The 16,987-nt window shown below is 37.0% G+C and overlaps 1 protein-coding gene across 1 annotated transcript in view; it reads left to right on the top strand.

Moving 5' to 3' along the window:
- The window catches only part of TIPARP (TCDD inducible poly(ADP-ribose) polymerase), a 32,358-nt gene extending 15,793 nt beyond the window's left edge, over positions 1-16,565 (top strand). The window contains exons 3-6 of the mRNA XM_015131864.3: positions 3,591-3,759; positions 5,716-5,876; positions 13,536-13,814; positions 14,496-16,565. Of these exons, the coding sequence (XP_014987350.1) occupies positions 3,591-3,759; positions 5,716-5,876; positions 13,536-13,814; positions 14,496-14,943 (1,057 nt within the window). The 3' untranslated portion in view covers positions 14,944-16,565. The remainder of the gene's footprint in view (positions 1-3,590; positions 3,760-5,715; positions 5,877-13,535; positions 13,815-14,495) is intronic.
- Positions 16,566-16,987: the final 422 nt, after the last annotated feature.

Below are 16,987 nucleotides of genomic sequence, written 5' to 3' on the forward strand. Positions count from 1 at the left end.
AATGTTGGCTTAATTGGTATGTGTAGATATTTGTTGAATAAGAGGAGAACCATTGTTACAAAGCATCTAAATTATGAGAATGGGCGTCCTTTTCAGCATTTTAAATTAGTGTTGTATATGGATTCTTATAGTGGGATGTGTGGTGGTGTGTTGGTGAGACATGCAAAAACAGAATTGTTAATATTTCAGCAGTTCAATTTCATTCTTTCCTTAATAGCAAAAATCAGCAGTCTGTTCACAAGGTTTTGTTTTTTTCTGGTTCATGATAGGGCTGTATCTTAGATAAAAGAATACTGATGGATTTAGCCATGTGATACAAATAGCAAGATATAAATCCTCCTGTGGAGTGGCTATCACTCATACTCTTTTTTGGCCATCCCTCAGAGATGCCTTTAGGCCAGATGGAGTTTTCATCCACAAGGATTGTTGCACCTTGCTTTTACAAAGACACCCTCAATCTCTAGCACTGGCTCTCTTGCTCAGTTTCCAACATCCTGTAATTACTGCTTTGATTCTAACTTATCTGCTCAATACTTTAAATTCCTAACCTTATATCTTAAGGCTCTGACACCCTGGACTTAAGCACCCTCAGTTCGTTGCCTGAAGTCTCTCACATCGCTTGTTTTATCCCCTTATAGGAATTTACAGGTTCCCATTTCCTCATCTCTCAGATACCCCTGTTTAGAACGTCTCCTTTTCCAGCTACTTATACCAATCCTGTCTCCACTTGTCTTTCAAGAAGCAAAGTGCTTGGAGACCTCTTTTTCCTTGTTCTTACACACAGCTCTTTACTTACTAGTGATATTTCCTGTTATTTAAACTGCTTCTAAGATTCTTTTTCTTGCAGAAAGCTATCTTGGATTGATAAAGTAAAACCTCTTAATTTTCCTGACCTGTATCCATTACTGGATGCCAATAACCACCTCCTCTTCCATATTGCTGCATGTTTATTCTTTGTCTCTTATTTCCTGAATGTACTTGCCACTGATGAATTTAGACAGGCAGACGTACTGCTTCTTTGGCTACATTTTGTTAGTTATTCCTCTCTTAACATTCCTAGAAGACAGGGACTACATCTGTTTAATTCTTTGTGTATTGCCCAGTAGAGCCCACCATCGCGATTATCACATATAGATGACTCGTAACTGCTTTCTGATAATAGGAAACAATAGTTTGGTAAAGAAGAATGTGGTGGCTGTTGAACATTTGGCATCCATATTGCACATATTTATGCTGATGCAGATTATGGAGAAAAAAACCTCTTGGCTTTAGATTTTTAAAGCATTCACTGTTTAAGGGAGAGCAGGTGGTAAAATTAATCTCACAAAAAGATAATTTAATGTTTTTCAAATTTGTGATTTTGTCTCTGTCAAGTTTAGAAAAAGCATTGAAAATCAAATAGAGCTATAACAGTACTTTGATATATCAATCCAAAGAACAGTTGATTATAGTAAATTAGGATTTGTCGTAGAAACTTCGTAATGCCCAAAGGACTGACATGCACGAGAATGTAGCAAAAGCTGCAGTTGTAGATGTCTTTCTCATGCAAATCATTATCTATGAAGTCTCAGTAATACAGGCTTAAACAGAAATTGCTAGAGTGATGTCCAGAATAAAATCTGACACTAAACAGCAAAAAGCATTGGCTGTTTATATTATAATGCATGTTAACATAATGACTGCTGTTCTAAGAACTCCTTAAAGGAAATACTGAGGATTTGTGACTCATAATTGGGAACAGTTGCTGGGTGATAAGCTTAAAGCAGGAAAAATATGTTTAGAAACTTGAAACAGTCTTAACAGGGAGAAAGTTTTTTATCTCACTTCCCAATCATAACATCAGATTCTCCTGAAGTTAATGAAAATTGCTTAAGGCAACTTGATATGACGTTTAATTTAGGCATAGGAGTTCCAGTTTTCAGGACTTTTTTGCTTTTTTGTTTTGTTTTGTCTGTCTGTTTCACTTTTTAGGATTTCCCAGAAACATTTTTCTGTTTGAATTAAATATTCCTATTTACCATAAATCATTTTAAAACAGTGGCCAAATATTATTTTAAACTACATTATATTGTCTTATTTCATGCTTAATTAAAACTATATGTTGTTTTTGAGACCACATCCAACTAGTTAGTCCTCTAAGCAAGAAGTTTGGGGTTTATTGGCAACATCTTTAGGAATTTTAAAGGAGTATACTGCTTTTTATAAGTTCCATACTTTTTGGCATCATCGGTTATATGATTGAGTGTTTTTTTCAGTGTAGAACCTGATTCAGAAATTGTGAACATTGGGATGGAGAACGGCAAGTATTTGCATAATCAGTTTTTCAAATATTTGACTGCAGAATCTTTTGTGCACAGAATACCTGTTAATAGTTTTTGAAACAAGTATTCCAAGAGCAGATTTTGGAAAATGTGCTAGCTAACAAAACCCATAGATCAATTTTTTTTTTAGACAGAGTTTCACTCTTTTTGCCCAGGCTGGAGTGCAATGGCACAACTGTAGATCAACTTTAATATCCTTTTCAAAATCCTAATTTACAGCAAGGAAATAAGTTAATTATTGGGAAAATCTGTCTCAGCAACTAGACTTCACATGTACTTTCTGAATGCCACTAGATCTAGAGTATTTCTTGTGTTGTAGACATCCATTTAGAAATCTGTGGTAGACTATGCTACAATATCTATGCTGTTACCATATATTTAATTTTTTATATTATAGTAACTTTCAAACATACACAAGATAAAAGAAAGAAGAATACAATGACCATTATGCCAGTTATTTGAAATAATGGTTCAAATGTTTCCAACTGTAATGAAGTTCCATAAAAGAGGAAACACAAATGTTTTTATTGGTCTACCTTTTATAAATTATTAAATGAGTCTGATTCATATAGTGGGACTTCCCTCCAGCAGTATGGAGACATTTGTAAAGTAATGATTCAGCAGCAGTAGACCAGATAATAAGATGACCAAAATATTCTCAAAGCTAAACCTCATAATAATCCAAACTATTTTTTTTCTTCATGTTTTGCCAACATTTTTCAGCCCACCGGATAAAAGATAATATTGATGTTGGGTGGATTAGTACTGGCTTTATCTGGATTCATTTTATTTTTCCCTTCTTTTATTGTCTTTGATCAGGCAGTACTGTGTATTCCTATATTGGCAAGTAAACGGATGGCCTCTGAAAAAAAGGTCAAGCTTCAAGAGAAATTTTCTTTTGTCTATGTTTAGTTTCTACATAGCTTCATAGTAAAACTGACTCCCTGATTGGCTGAGGCCAGCCCACCGTAGAGTGGAGGGTGGGCTTATTTTGATTGGGTTAGGCCAGTGGTTCTGTGGGGTTAAATCAATCTTACTGTAATTCCATGGCCTAGAAATTTTGGTCTTGATTAGAAAGGGCATGTAGGAAATGGATGCTGTGGAAACAACCAGCAATAAATATGCTTTTACTCCAAGTAAAGCAAGTTTAGAAAATTCTACCAACAGGCTATGCTATATATTTTTAATGTCCAATGAGATTTTTGGGTATTTTTGTTTTGCAAACGTATTAACAGGTTTTTGGTGTTTGTTTGTTTGTTTGTTTTTTAGAGGACAAGAATTTTGGGCAGATTTGAATGCCATGAATGTGTATGAAACAACTGAATTTGACCAACTACGAAGGCTGTCCACACCACCCTCTAGCAATGTCAACTCTATTTACCACACAGTCTGGAAATTCTTCTGTAGGGACCACTTTGGATGGAGAGAGTATCCTGAGGTATTTACAGGTTCTTTGTTAACAAGTACATTTTTCAAATTTATTTATTTTTTCTTCCTCTATTCTTTTATTCTTTCTTTACAACAATGACTAGGCAGAAGTATGCATATAATCAAACAGCTTATGAGTGTCAATGATACAAGAAAACTTTTCTCTTTTTCTTAAAATGTATTTATTTCCATTAATTTGAAATCCAAAGATAACATACCACTATTATCAGATAAATAAAATGCTTTCCACAGAATCTTACATTATAGAGATGAAATACTTTGACCTGTTGCCACCTATGGAGTAATTTTCACGAGATGAGAATTGGTATAACTTTTGATTATATCTGGCTCCTGGGCTTATGGAGATTGGATCAAGTGTTACACTTAGCATTATAGAAGCCCAATGGAAACAATCGCTCATGTCTCTGGAAGAAGTACTTGGAAATGTTTATTGAGCTGTGGTCAGATAAATCAGTTATTTACAATTTTCTCCTATGTGCACTTGCATCCTTAGTCTGAGACAGTGATAATAGCCCTTCAGTCTCAAAGCAAGGTTTTAAAATGATGATGGTTTACTTTGCTTCTGAATGACAATTGTGAGTCGTTTAAACATCCATCCTCAGATGGACTTTAGAGGTTAATTTCACATTCCAAAGATCTGACTTTTTCAATTTAAGTTCATTTCCAGCATTACAAAAGGGGGGAACAACTTACCTACCTTACTTTTATTTTTAAAGACAATAGCAAAAGAAGAAAACCTAGTATGTTAATTATTGTAAAACACAATATTAAATTAAGTAAGCTTAAGTAATCACTAGTATCTGCCTTCCAAAGAGAATACAAGGCTGTTTAAAATGTACTCTCAGAATACGGCCGGGTGTGGTGGCTCACACCTGTAATCCCAGCACTTTGGGAGGCCGAGGCAGGTGGATCACGAGGTCAGGAAATCGAGACCATCCTGGCTAATATGGTGAAACCCCATCTCCACTAAAAATACAAAAAATTAGCTGGGCGTGGTGGCTGGTGGCTGTAGACCCAGCTACTTGGGAGGCTGAGGCAGGAGAATGGCATGAACCTGGGAGGCAGGGATTGCAGTGAGCCGAGATCGCGCCACTGCACTCTAGCCTGGGCAACAGAGCGAGACTCCATCTCAAAAAAAAAAAAAGTACTCTCAGAATACTTGGTAATCACTAGTCATCTACCTTCCAAATAGAATACAAGGCTGTTTAAAAGGTACTCTCAGAATACTCAGACTGTTCCTGTGTTTTTCCTCTGAGAAGTTTTTTGGGTTTAGAACTTGAACTTTATATACCACCACCTTTTCAAATTTTATTTATTTATTTATTTATTTATTTATTTATTTATTTATTTATTTTGAGATAGGCTCTTGCTCTGTTGCCCAGTTGGAGTACAGTGGCACAATCATAGCTCACTATAATCTTGAACTCCTGAGCTCAAACAGTGCTCCTGCCTCAGCCTCCCAAATAGCTGGGACGACAGGTGCATGCCACCATACTCAACTAATTTTTATTTTTTTATTTTTTGTGGAGACAGGATCTTGCCATGTTGCCCAGTCTGGTGTTGAACTCCTGACCTCAAACAGTCCTCCTTCCTCTGCCTCCCAAAGTGTTGGGAGTGGCTCACAGGCCTCTCACAGGCGTGAGCCACTGGGACTGGCCAACATCACTATCTTTAGTTCCTGTTTTGAAAACTCCCTTAAGAAATATGAACGAAAACTCTCTATAATATTATTAAGGCTCAAAATAAAATAAAATAGTTCCCTGGGCCCTACATACTTGGAAGGAAAAAAAAAAATCTTAGCATATAAAGGAAGTTAATTAGACTCACTGTACTTTATTGAAATTCCTGTGAGGTTAACTTTTGCCTTTGGTTAAATTTTCATTTTTAACCATGATTATTAACTTTCCTCTTTTTTTTTTGTTATCTTCTGTTTTCTCCTCCATAGTCTGTCATTCGATTGATTGAAGAAGCCAACTCTCGGGGTCTGAAAGAGGTTCGATTTATGATGTGGAATAACCACTACATCCTCCACAATTCATTCTTCAGGAGAGAAATAAAAAGGAGACCCCTCTTCCGCTCCTGTTTTATACTGCTTCCATATTTACAGTAAGTGTTGAGTATAAAGTCTCAATTTTACTTTCATTTTATGTAAATGCACTCCTGAATACGAGAGAGAAAAAATACCTTAAATTAAGAGTCTACCTTGGTTAGTACCCCTAGAATGTGAAATTTCAGATTATTCTTTGGATTTTAATTCTTCAATAAATGGAGTGCAAATAAGCTACAATAAACCCAGTTACACTAAAAGAATGAGTATCTTACTGGATTTTTTAGAGTTAACGTTTTTCCACAACTAAATATCGTTGTGTCTGGAATGAGGCACAGAACTTGCATTCACCTCCTTCATGGAAGATTTTTTCCTTCCATGAAACTACTTTCAAGATGAGACCCTTCTGTGTTACAGGACAACTTAGCCAAACTTCCAGGTTAAGTGAGGAGAGTCCTACAAGGTGATTTCTTGATTTCCTTTTACTTGAGTGAATTTGAATGGGAAAAATTCATCTTTTCAAATAAGGTACACTCTCATTTGCTAGGTAAGCCACCTCTTCTTGTGATACTCACTAAAATTACTTGTCATACTGAGAATACAGCTTTCTTAATATAAGGTTAGGACTGAACTCACCCTTCTGAATTGTAGGTGAGCTTTTCTTCCATTTTTCCAAGCGTCGTTTCTTCCTTTCGTCTTCAGACAACCCAGTGGCACATCTTTATAGATACCAAAAGGTGAGGCACATTACCATTTGCATGCCCACCTTTGAAAATTAGTATCTCTAGGGAAATCATTATCTACCCTAGTCAGATATACTATTTTTAGAGATGGATTTTGAAAATGATATAGGTTTACTTGGTTTTATGAACTTTAGAGGTCTAGCATAATGGTTGTTTTTTTGTGCTGATCTTTGAGGTAAAGATACCATTTTTATATTCCTACTGTTTTTATTCTAGCTCAAACTGTTTTCCCTAAGTTGTTATGACAGAATCTTAGTGATTCTAATCCTGTGATTGATTGCAAGGGGAACAGTAAAAACAAAATACAAATAAAAATTCCTGAAATGATCAGTATCCAAAATAAATTTGTAGTAAGACTTATTTTAGAAATATATATTGAATTGGGTTAAGTGTGTTCTTTCTTCTAAGTGCCAGTTTGAAAAATTTTACCTTGTAGGGTTTCTTAAAAAATTAGAACTAGTAAAAATGCCATTTCTGTGATTTTACTAGCACAGCTGGAGATAGTGTCAGGGTCCAATAGTTAAGAATATATTGTCCTCCTGGTGAGATAGTAGAACTCATTAGTGAGACCAGCAGCTTGGCATGCTGAGCCAATCAAGGAAGATACAACTTCTGTGTGAGGTTAAGAATGCAAGTTCTGCATTGTTGGAAAGTTTTAGTGAATGGTGAAAATGCATCTGTTTTGATCTCAAAATAAGTAATTATGGAATATGCCCTCCTTTTTTATTTTTTATTTTTGGAAACTTAGGCTTGTTTTGTAAAAGTATGAACTATAAAGATAAGCAGCAATACAATTAATGCCACAAATATACCTTCATTATACAGGCATATCTTGTTTTACGGTGCTTCACTGTATTGTACTTCACAGATCATTGCGTTTTTTACAAATCAAAGGTCTGTGGCAGCCCTAGGTCAAGCAAGTATGTTAGTGCTATATTTTCAACAGCATGTGCTCATTTTGTGCCTCTGAATCACATTTTGGATATTCTTGGGATATTTCAACTTTTCATTACTATTGTATCTGTTATGTTGATCTGACCAGTGATCTTTACGTTACAGTTGTTTTGGGGTGCCTAGAACAGCACCCACATAAAACAGCAAAGTGTTCAAGTGATAGGAAGAGTTATACATCTCTAACTTTAAGTCAAAAGCCAAAAATGATTAAGCTTAGTGGGGAAGGCATGTCGAAAGCTGAGATAAACCAAAAGCTAGGCCTCTTATGCCTTAACATTAGCCAAGTTGTGAATACAAAGGAAAAGTTCTTGAAGGAAATTAAAAGTGCTACTCTAGTAAGCACACAAATTATGAGAAAGTAAAACAGCCTTCTTGCTAATATAGAGAAAGTTTTAGTGGTCTGGATAAAAGATCAAACCAGCCACAACATTCCCTTAAGTCAAAGCCTAATCCAGAGTAAAGCCATAACTTTTTTCAGTTCTTTCAAGGCCGAGAGAGGTGAGGAAGCTGCAGAAGAAAAGTTTAAACCTAGCAGAGGTTGGTTCATGAGGTTTAAGAGCCCATCTCTGCAACATAAAAGTACAAGGTGAAGCAGGGAGTGTTGATGTAGAAGCTGTAGCACGTTATCCAGAAATCTAGCTGATATCATTGATGACGGTGGCTAAACTAAACAAGAGATTTTCCATGTAGACAAAACAAACTTATATTAGAAGAAGATGCCATCTAGGACGTCATAGTTAGAGAGATGTCGATGCTTGGCTTTAAAGGACAGGCCTGACTCTCTTGTCAAGGGCTAATGCAGCTGGTGACTTTAAGTTGAAGCCTAAGGCCCTTAAGAATTATGCTAAATCTACTCTGCCTGTGTTCTATAAATGGAAAAACAAAGCCTGGATGACAGCACATCTGTTTATAGCATGGTTTACTGAATATTTTAAGCCCACTATTGAGACCTGCTCAAGAAAAAAAGATTTCTTTCCAACTATTACTGCTCATTGACAATGTACCTGGTTACCCAAGAGCTCTAATGGAGATGTACGGGAGATTAGTGTTTTCATGCCTGCTATACAACATCCATTCTGCAGCCCACTTATCAAGGAGTCATTCTGACTTTCAAGACCTCCTATTTTAACAGTATATTTTGTAAGGCTATAGCTGCCATACGTAGTGATTCCTTTAATGGATCTGGGCAAAGTAAATTGGAAAACTTTTGGGAAGGATTTACCATTTTAGATGCCATTAAGAACATTGTGATTCATGGGAGGGGGTCAACATACCAACATTGACAGAAATTTGGAAGTTTATTTCAGCTCACCTGGATGATTTTGAAGGGTTCAAGACTTCAGTGGAGGAAGTCACTGCACATGTGGTGGCAATAACAAGAAAAGTAGAATTAGAAGTGTAGCCTGAAGATGTGACTGAATTGCTACTATGTCGTGATAAAACTTGGATGCGTGAGGAGTTGCTTCTTTTGGATGAGCAAAGAAAGTGGTTTCTTGATATTGAATCTACCAGTGAAGATGCTGTAAAGATTTTTGAAATAATAAAGGGTTTAGAATATTACATCAACTTAGTTGATAAAGCAACAAAGTTTGGGAGGATTTACTACAATTTTGAAAGAAGTTCTGTGGGTAAAATGCTTTCAAATGGTACTGCATGCAATAGAGAAATCTTTCATGAAATGAAGGGTCAATTGATGTGGCAAATTTCCTTGTCTTGTTTTAATAAGTTTCCACTGCCACCTCAACCTTCAGCAACCACCACCCTGATTAGTCAGGCCATCATCAAGGCAAGACCCTCCCACCAGTAAAATTACTACGACTCATCAAAGGCTCAGATGATTGTTAAAATAAAGTATTTTAAAAGTAAGGTATAAATATTCTTTTTTTTAAAGAACTAATGCTATTATGTACTGAATAGACTGTGATATAGTGTAAACATAACTTTTATATGCACTGGGATACTAAAAAATTGTGTTACTCTATTGCAATATTTGCTTTATTGCAGTGGTCTGGAATAGAACCCTCAATATCTACTAGGTAGTAATATATTCATAATATAGGCTTACAGGAGAACAAAAATAGTTACTCTCTATTTTCTTTTTTCTTTTAAAAATTTTCTATTTTAATCTTTCTGTCTAAAACTGATAATCAGATATAAAGTAAGAGATCAGCAAATCAAAGAAATATTAGGTAGATAAACTTTAATGAGAAAAGAGCAGAGAAATAGCCAGTCTACCAGGGTGGGATGGGTAAATGCAGTGATCCTATCTACCCTAGAACGTGGGGCTAAAGGACCTAGTAGGGAGAAAGATGAGGGGAATTGGTTCCAAAAAGCATATTTTAGAAGTAGATTCCAGAGGCTATGATCTTAGCCAGGAAGAAAGTTTCTTTTTTAAGTGGTTTTTGTTTTGTTAAATCTTTAAAACTTTTTTAGAGACAGAATTTCCTCTCTCGCCCAGGGTGGAGTGCAGTGGTATGATCATCATAGCTCACTGTAACCTTGAACCCTTGGGTTCAAGTGATCCTGCTGCTTTAGCCTGCGAAGTAGCTGGGACTTACAGGTAGATGCTGCCATCATCCCCAGCTAATTTTTTCTTTTTTTTCTTTGGTAGAGACAAGATCTCACTATGTTGCTGAGGCTGGTCTTGAACTCCTGTCCTCAAGCAGTCCTCCTGCCTCAGCCTCCCAAGTAGCTGGGATTACAGGCATGATGTTTTGTTTTTAAGTGTTTTTAAATGCAAAGGGTCAAAAAAAAAAAAACCAACAAAAAAACATAGGTGTTAAAGAGGCCACAATTCTCAGGGAATCAGTGTCTAAGAGTGGAAGGAGTGGGGTAGGAGGTTGACTTAATGAATTTTCTACAAATTCAGCTGTTTTTAAAAGGTTTCTCTTGCTTTTTAATGGGGCTGATAAACTGGAGTTTATTCTTTAATAATCTTAGAATACTTGAATTGAGACTGCATAAGCAAACAAAGCTTAGAGGTTTGGGGGTTCAGTGCTTTCAGCTGAAAGAACATTTGTCCCATGCAGTCACCTCATGGTCATGAGAATGCCTGGCACAGTTTCTTTAATACCCCCCTCAAAAGGATAAAATGAATTAATTTGTATTTCATCGCTGAAATTGATTTAGTAAACATCTTTCAAAATGGTAAGGGGAAGGAGGGAGATAATAAAAGGTGACTTTGGATTCTGAAAGCTCATTCTTCAGAGATCCTTGTGTAGAAGCTCAATTCCCTTTGACTTTGCCTCTCTAGAGAAGGCTAGTGTCAGTCTGTGAAACATGCAGTATATCTTTGGAATACCCATGAGGTGAATACAAACTCATCATTCTCAGAAAATAAAGGCACATTTGCAATTGCTTGAAATATATTTTTTAACCCGTGGCAACTAGAGTGTTGAAGCCCATCAGACAGATGTGTATATGCATTTTTATGTTTTAGGCAAGTTAGGATGTTGGCTTGTTACAAGTAAGCATTTATGGGTTGGAATGGATGTTAAGCATATACATAGTCCAGTTTAATATGTTAGAATGGATAGGATTTATTTATCTCCGCTCATCTTCAAGCATATGTTAGTAATAACAGACCTCCATCCCCCCCCCAAAAAAAGAAAAAGCTGTATTTGAAGCTTTCATTTTATGGAACGGGGCCATAGTAGTGATATCAGAAAGAAAAGGCGCAGAATCTCTTCTGTTGTCACAGCTAGGTTTGCTGTACAGGCTGACAGTCTGAAACCTCTAGGGAAGAGTGTTTGCAGAGAATCTTACCTTTCTCCTTCAAACCAGAAGACTGTGTTGGTAACTTCAACCCCTGATAATAATAGAAAACCTGGTGGGCTGGGGACTTACCCTTTTGTTTGCAAAGCTGGATAGAGGGAAGAGCTATTAAATAAAAATAAGGGGCTTATATTCTTTGCTTCCCCGCCATTCCTCCAGAATAGTGATGGTTTTTTAAGGAGTTACAGATATTTGAGAATCTGATTAAAGCAGTGAGGCCTCTCTTCAGGAAAGTGTACCAGTGAAAAATGTACCATTGTACCAGAAAAATGTATCAGTACTGAGGATCCAAAGGAATCTGTGTGGGCTCTGAGAAAATGCTGCAGAGGACAAGAACTGTTGTGCCTTTCGTTGTGAAGGTTGGATAAACCAGCAGCACTTTAAATCTGTCCCTGTACTTCAAAGCACCTCGGAGATTCAGTAAGCCCTGGATCCACCCATCCAGGACTCTCTGTCTCACCAAGAGACTTTGAGGCACATTAAATTAAAGGCACAGTCACTTGTAGAAGGTGAGGGTTAGAGATGGCAGTCATGCTTCTGTAACTTTTAGCTTCTTGAAAGTCATCTCTTAAAAGACTGTGTGTTGATGATAATGTGGTGGTGGTGGTGTCAGGCAAAACTAGGTTGGAATCCTAGTATCCTGTTGATCACTTTCTAGCCTTGTTTTTAAGAAAGAAAAATATATAAATTGTGAAACATATGGGACTGAAAAGAGTATGAGATTAGAAACTATCTAGATGGGCCTGGCCTAGATTCAAATTCTGTCTTTGCTCTTTGCCAGCTATACTTGGGCAAATTATTTAATCTCTCTAAACCTCAGTTTCTTCATTTGAAAAGTGGGGATAACCAAGTCATCTTACAGAGTTATTGTGACAATTAGTGACATTGTATGTAAAAATGACTGGCACATAGTATTAATTGGCTATGATTATGATGAGAGAGATGGTCAGCTATGCTCTTTGGAGATGAGACACACAAAGCTGTAGTCTCTGTGTCACAAAGCTCTTACGAAAATTTCAGTTTCCTAATCCATTTTGGCACACATTACTTCCTTGTGACCAGTATGTGCCAATGAGTGTTATAGCACCTGGCCCTGAACTAGGTCTCAGGGTCAGGATTTCCTCGCTCTCTACTTCTTCTCTTTTTCTCCGTTTCAAAAATGGCCAAGAAATATGATTTAAATTTAAGCATTTAGGCAGGAATAAGTAACTTACCAAAGCTGCTGCTTATCTAAAATCATTGTTCAAAATAAAGACATGAATTTAAAGGCTCACAGATACGCATTCTGGTGTCTAGAGTTTATAGTGATTAGCTCCCTCTTAAGCACACTCAAAGCTGTAAAAGTTGAATAGTATTGGTGGTTTTGTTTCTATATGTGATCTTGGAAAATGAAGCAAATGTCAAATATTTATCAGCATTCAGGTCCTGTTCCATAATTTTTGTTTGTTTGTTTGTTTGTTTGTTTTGAGGCGGAGTCTTCACTCTGTTGCCCAGGCTGGAGTGCAGTGGCACCATCTCGGCTCACTGCAAGCTCCGCCTCCCAGGTTCGCGCCATTCTCCTGCCTCAGCCTCCCGAGTAGCTGGGACTACAGGCGCCCGCCACCGCGCCCGGCTAATTTTTTGTATTTTAGTAGAGACGGGGTTTCACCGTGTTAGCCAGGATGGTCTCGATCTCCTGACCTCGTGATCCGCCCGCCTCGGCCTCCAAAAGTGCAGGGATTACAGGCGTGAGCCACCGCGCCCGGCCAATTTTTGTTTGTTTTTATACAGAAATTAAAGTAGCTTTTTTTTTCTCCCTATAAGCTCCCTCCTTGCTTCATGCCTTACTTTGTCTCCCACCCACACATCCTTTGGTAATGAAATCTTTTCTGCTTAGTATCAGCACATTTGGAAGAAAACATATAACAAAGTTTCTTTAGCTATAGGTAATAAAGAGGAGTCTAAGATTCAAAAGTAAAGGTATTTGTGAATTGGCTCTTGCTTGTTTGCCTTGTAGCTATACATTCCAGAATTTTCTCCACAGGAAGGAGGCCCAGAGAAGGCTAATAATAGGTTATTCATGTACAGGCAATGTTTGCTGTAAGACTTTTTTTTTTTTTATTAAATAGATAGCATTTTTTATTTTTTAAATAAGCACTTAAGCTATACCGATTATAATATTAAGTAGACACTGATATAGAGCACTATAATGTGAGGTGTACTTACTTCTTAATGTTTTACATTGATGTTTCTTCCTCTCCATTTTAGGACACTTGGTGGGGTTCCCACACAAGCTCCTCCACCTCTTGAAGCAACTTCCTCATCACAAATCATCTGCCCAGATGGGGTCACTTCAGCAAACTTCTACCCTGAAACTTGGGTTTATATGCATCCATCTCAGGACTTCATCCAAGTGCCTGTTTCTGCAGAGGATAAAAGTTATCGGATCATTTACAATCTTTTTCATAAGACTGTGCCTGAGTTTAAATACAGAATTTTGCAGATATTGAGAGTCCAAAACCAGTTTCTTTGGGAGAAATATAAAAGGTGAGTCAGATGTATGAAGTTCAAGAGAGCTTTATTGTAGCTAATGTCAAATGAGGAACATAATAGTAAACATTTGCACAGCATTTATGTTCGTATTTTCTGTGTATTAACTGACATATAATCCTCATAACAGCCATAAGTAGGATTATTACAGTTTACATTTTACAGAGAAGAAGAAACTGAGTCACAGAAAGCTTACTTGCTGCAGGTCATGCAGCTATTATGATACGGTGCTGGAATTTGAACCCAGGCAGTCTGGCACCAGAGGCCTTGCTCTTAATCACTTTACTGTGGTGCCTCTCAAGTCAACAAACTAATGTAGTACAAAGGGAAGGAATACATTTAGATTTCAGGAATCTCAGAATCTAAGAGACCCTCAGATTGGAGGAATTAGGCAAGGAGGGCATCCGGAGGAAGGAAAACATATGAGAACTCTTAATAGATTTAAGATGAAAGAGAAAGCAAGTGAATGATTGGTGGAGAAAGAAGGAAAAGGGCTTTTCTACAGTGGAAAGATAAGTTTCCACTTTTAATGGGATCTTTGATGGCATTTTGCCCTTGATAACTAGTTTAATATTTCCTACTCATTAAAACCATAAAGAGAAGTTTATGACTACATCATGCTTGTTAAATTGACCTGTATTTCATCCTTCTGAATTTCCTGTCTGTTCTTTCCATTAGGAAAAAGGAATATATGAACAGGAAAATGTTTGGCCGTGACAGGATAATAAATGAGAGACATTTATTTCATGGAACATCCCAGGATGTGGTAGATGGAATCTGCAAACACAACTTTGACCCTCGAGTCTGTGGAAAGCATGCTACAATGTTTGGACAAGGCAGTTATTTTGCAAAGAAGGCAAGCTACTCTCATAACTTTTCTAAGAAGTCCTCCAAAGGAGTCCATTTCATGTTTCTGGCCAAAGTGCTGACGGGCAGATACACAATGGGCAGTCATGGCATGAGAAGGCCCCCTCCAGTCAATCCTGGCAGTGTCACCAGTGACCTTTATGACTCTTGTGTGGATAATTTCTTTGAGCCTCAGATTTTTGTCATTTTTAATGATGACCAGAGTTACCCTTATTTTGTTATCCAATATGAAGAAGTCAGTAACACTGTTTCCATTTGAAAAATCTTGATACTCCTAAATTATTTGATATGAACTCAATCCAGCATTTGTAGCAGGTTTTGAATGGGTGGGACTGGGTGGGGAACAGCATTGGACATTAATAGGGCACTTTTCAGACCCATTTTTTAAAGTGCTAGAAAATGTTTTTTTTTAAAAAAAAATACAAGTTTTAAAATGACCACTTACTCTTTAATTATATACTAATTATTAGTGTACTCAGTGTGGAAAAGACTACAGATTACACACTCTTTTCATTCACACTTGTACATATAGACAGCAATGTTATTAGGAGCATTAAATTGAAAAACTGAACAGCCTAATTTAAATGTGGCTTGGGCCTGATAGAAGTTTGACCAAATGGAATGGAGGCTGTGAGCCATGTGAGGATTCTATTTATTTATTTACATTTGATAAAACTTGCAGGAACTAGTACTACCATGCATATTCCCTGTCCAAAGCATCACTGCTTTGGTATAAGTTCATGAAATTCTGGTGGGTAGAAAGAAATTTTTATTTCTATCGGTAGTACTAAAATGTATCAGCCAACCAGAGAACATCAGTGACTTTAACTTCTGCAGAGTTTGCCCCAGAATTCAGAGTTCTGTTTAGAGGAAGTTAAAACAACAAAAAACCATTTGAAAAATGTTTGTCACCAGCAAAATTTTTCACTAACTAGTGATATGAAATGTGATTTTTGTGTTGTTAAACTTCAACTTTGGAAAACTCAGTCTCTTTCACTATCATCCATTCCAATTTGAAGGAGTTGGACAGCTAATTCGGTTAAAGGCAGTCTTCAGGATTAGAAGTATGACTTTCTTTTGGGGTTCTAGACTTCGCTTGTGACTGAAAGTTTTAGAAAAAGGAAGTACATCTACAGCCGAATTGCTAAGGTTATTACTGTGTTTTGCACAAAGTATATTAGCAAAAGTATTTGCTGGAATTATTGGTAGATGGCAGTTCCACTCCTACACCTGCTTTGTCAGATAGAGCTGGGTTCCCTGGCTGACTACCTTACTTACACTACTTACTTAATAGAAACACAAACTTGGAAATTGTGCCGGTGGCCCAGCTGGAGCACAGTGTTTGGTGAATATGCTGTTTCCTCAGTTCAGAGAGGTAGCAACTAGGTATACTCCTTATAAAAAGCAAATACCTGGATTTACAAAAGTGAAAGTAGTTGTTCACAAAAGGATTCACCATGGAATTCTTTCAGTTACCAAGCTCTCCTGGTATGTTTGTGGTTATATCATTTACACAAAACTTTTCAGGAACTTGTATTGTTTAAGCAAGATGTATCTGTACTGATGTCTCAGTGAATCAGTCTGTTTATTAAGCACTTATCAGGGCTTCCACACAGTTATTTATTTTGCCCTAGTTAATCCTGTTGTTTGCTGCCATTGGCATGAAATGGCCAACTGTGGCTGTTACAGTTCTTTCATTCAATTATAACTTGTAAACCAGTGACTCCTAATCTTTTTCAAGTTAAGACACCTTACCATTGCTTATTTGGTTTTATGAGACTTGTTCCTTTTTTTCTCCCTAAGGAAAAAGAAAGCTTTATGACATATTTATTTTTTTAATAAAACTAAGCAAAAATAAAACTTATGGTAATTCTTTAAAAATTTGTTGTGTTTTGGTTCCATTTAAGATCACTGGATTAATACATAGTTGGTGATCTGTAAACATTGATTGGTTGGTTAAATGTATGATTGAGTGACTGAATGAACAGACCTAACCAGAACTTGCAGCTTAAACTTTTCTGCAGTGGGAATATGCAGAAAGTACATTATCTAGCAGTCCACTATCATTCACAAGAGAAGAGTCAATATTTTATTTTGCAGGTAATACTTGGAGAAAATGGACAAGTTTTTGTTTGTTTGTTTGTTTGTTTTGAGACAGAGTCTCGCTCTGTCACGAGGCTGGAGTGCAGTGGTGCGATCTTGGCTCACTGCAACTCCACCTCCCAGGCTCAAGAGATTCTCCTGCCTCAGCCTCATGAGTAGCTGTGATTAAGGCAACCGCCTCTATGCCTGGCTAATTTTTT

This window comes from Macaca mulatta, chromosome 2 (genome assembly GCF_049350105.2).
Source record: "Macaca mulatta isolate MMU2019108-1 chromosome 2, T2T-MMU8v2.0, whole genome shotgun sequence".
Classification (NCBI taxonomy): domain Eukaryota; kingdom Metazoa; phylum Chordata; class Mammalia; order Primates; family Cercopithecidae; genus Macaca; species Macaca mulatta.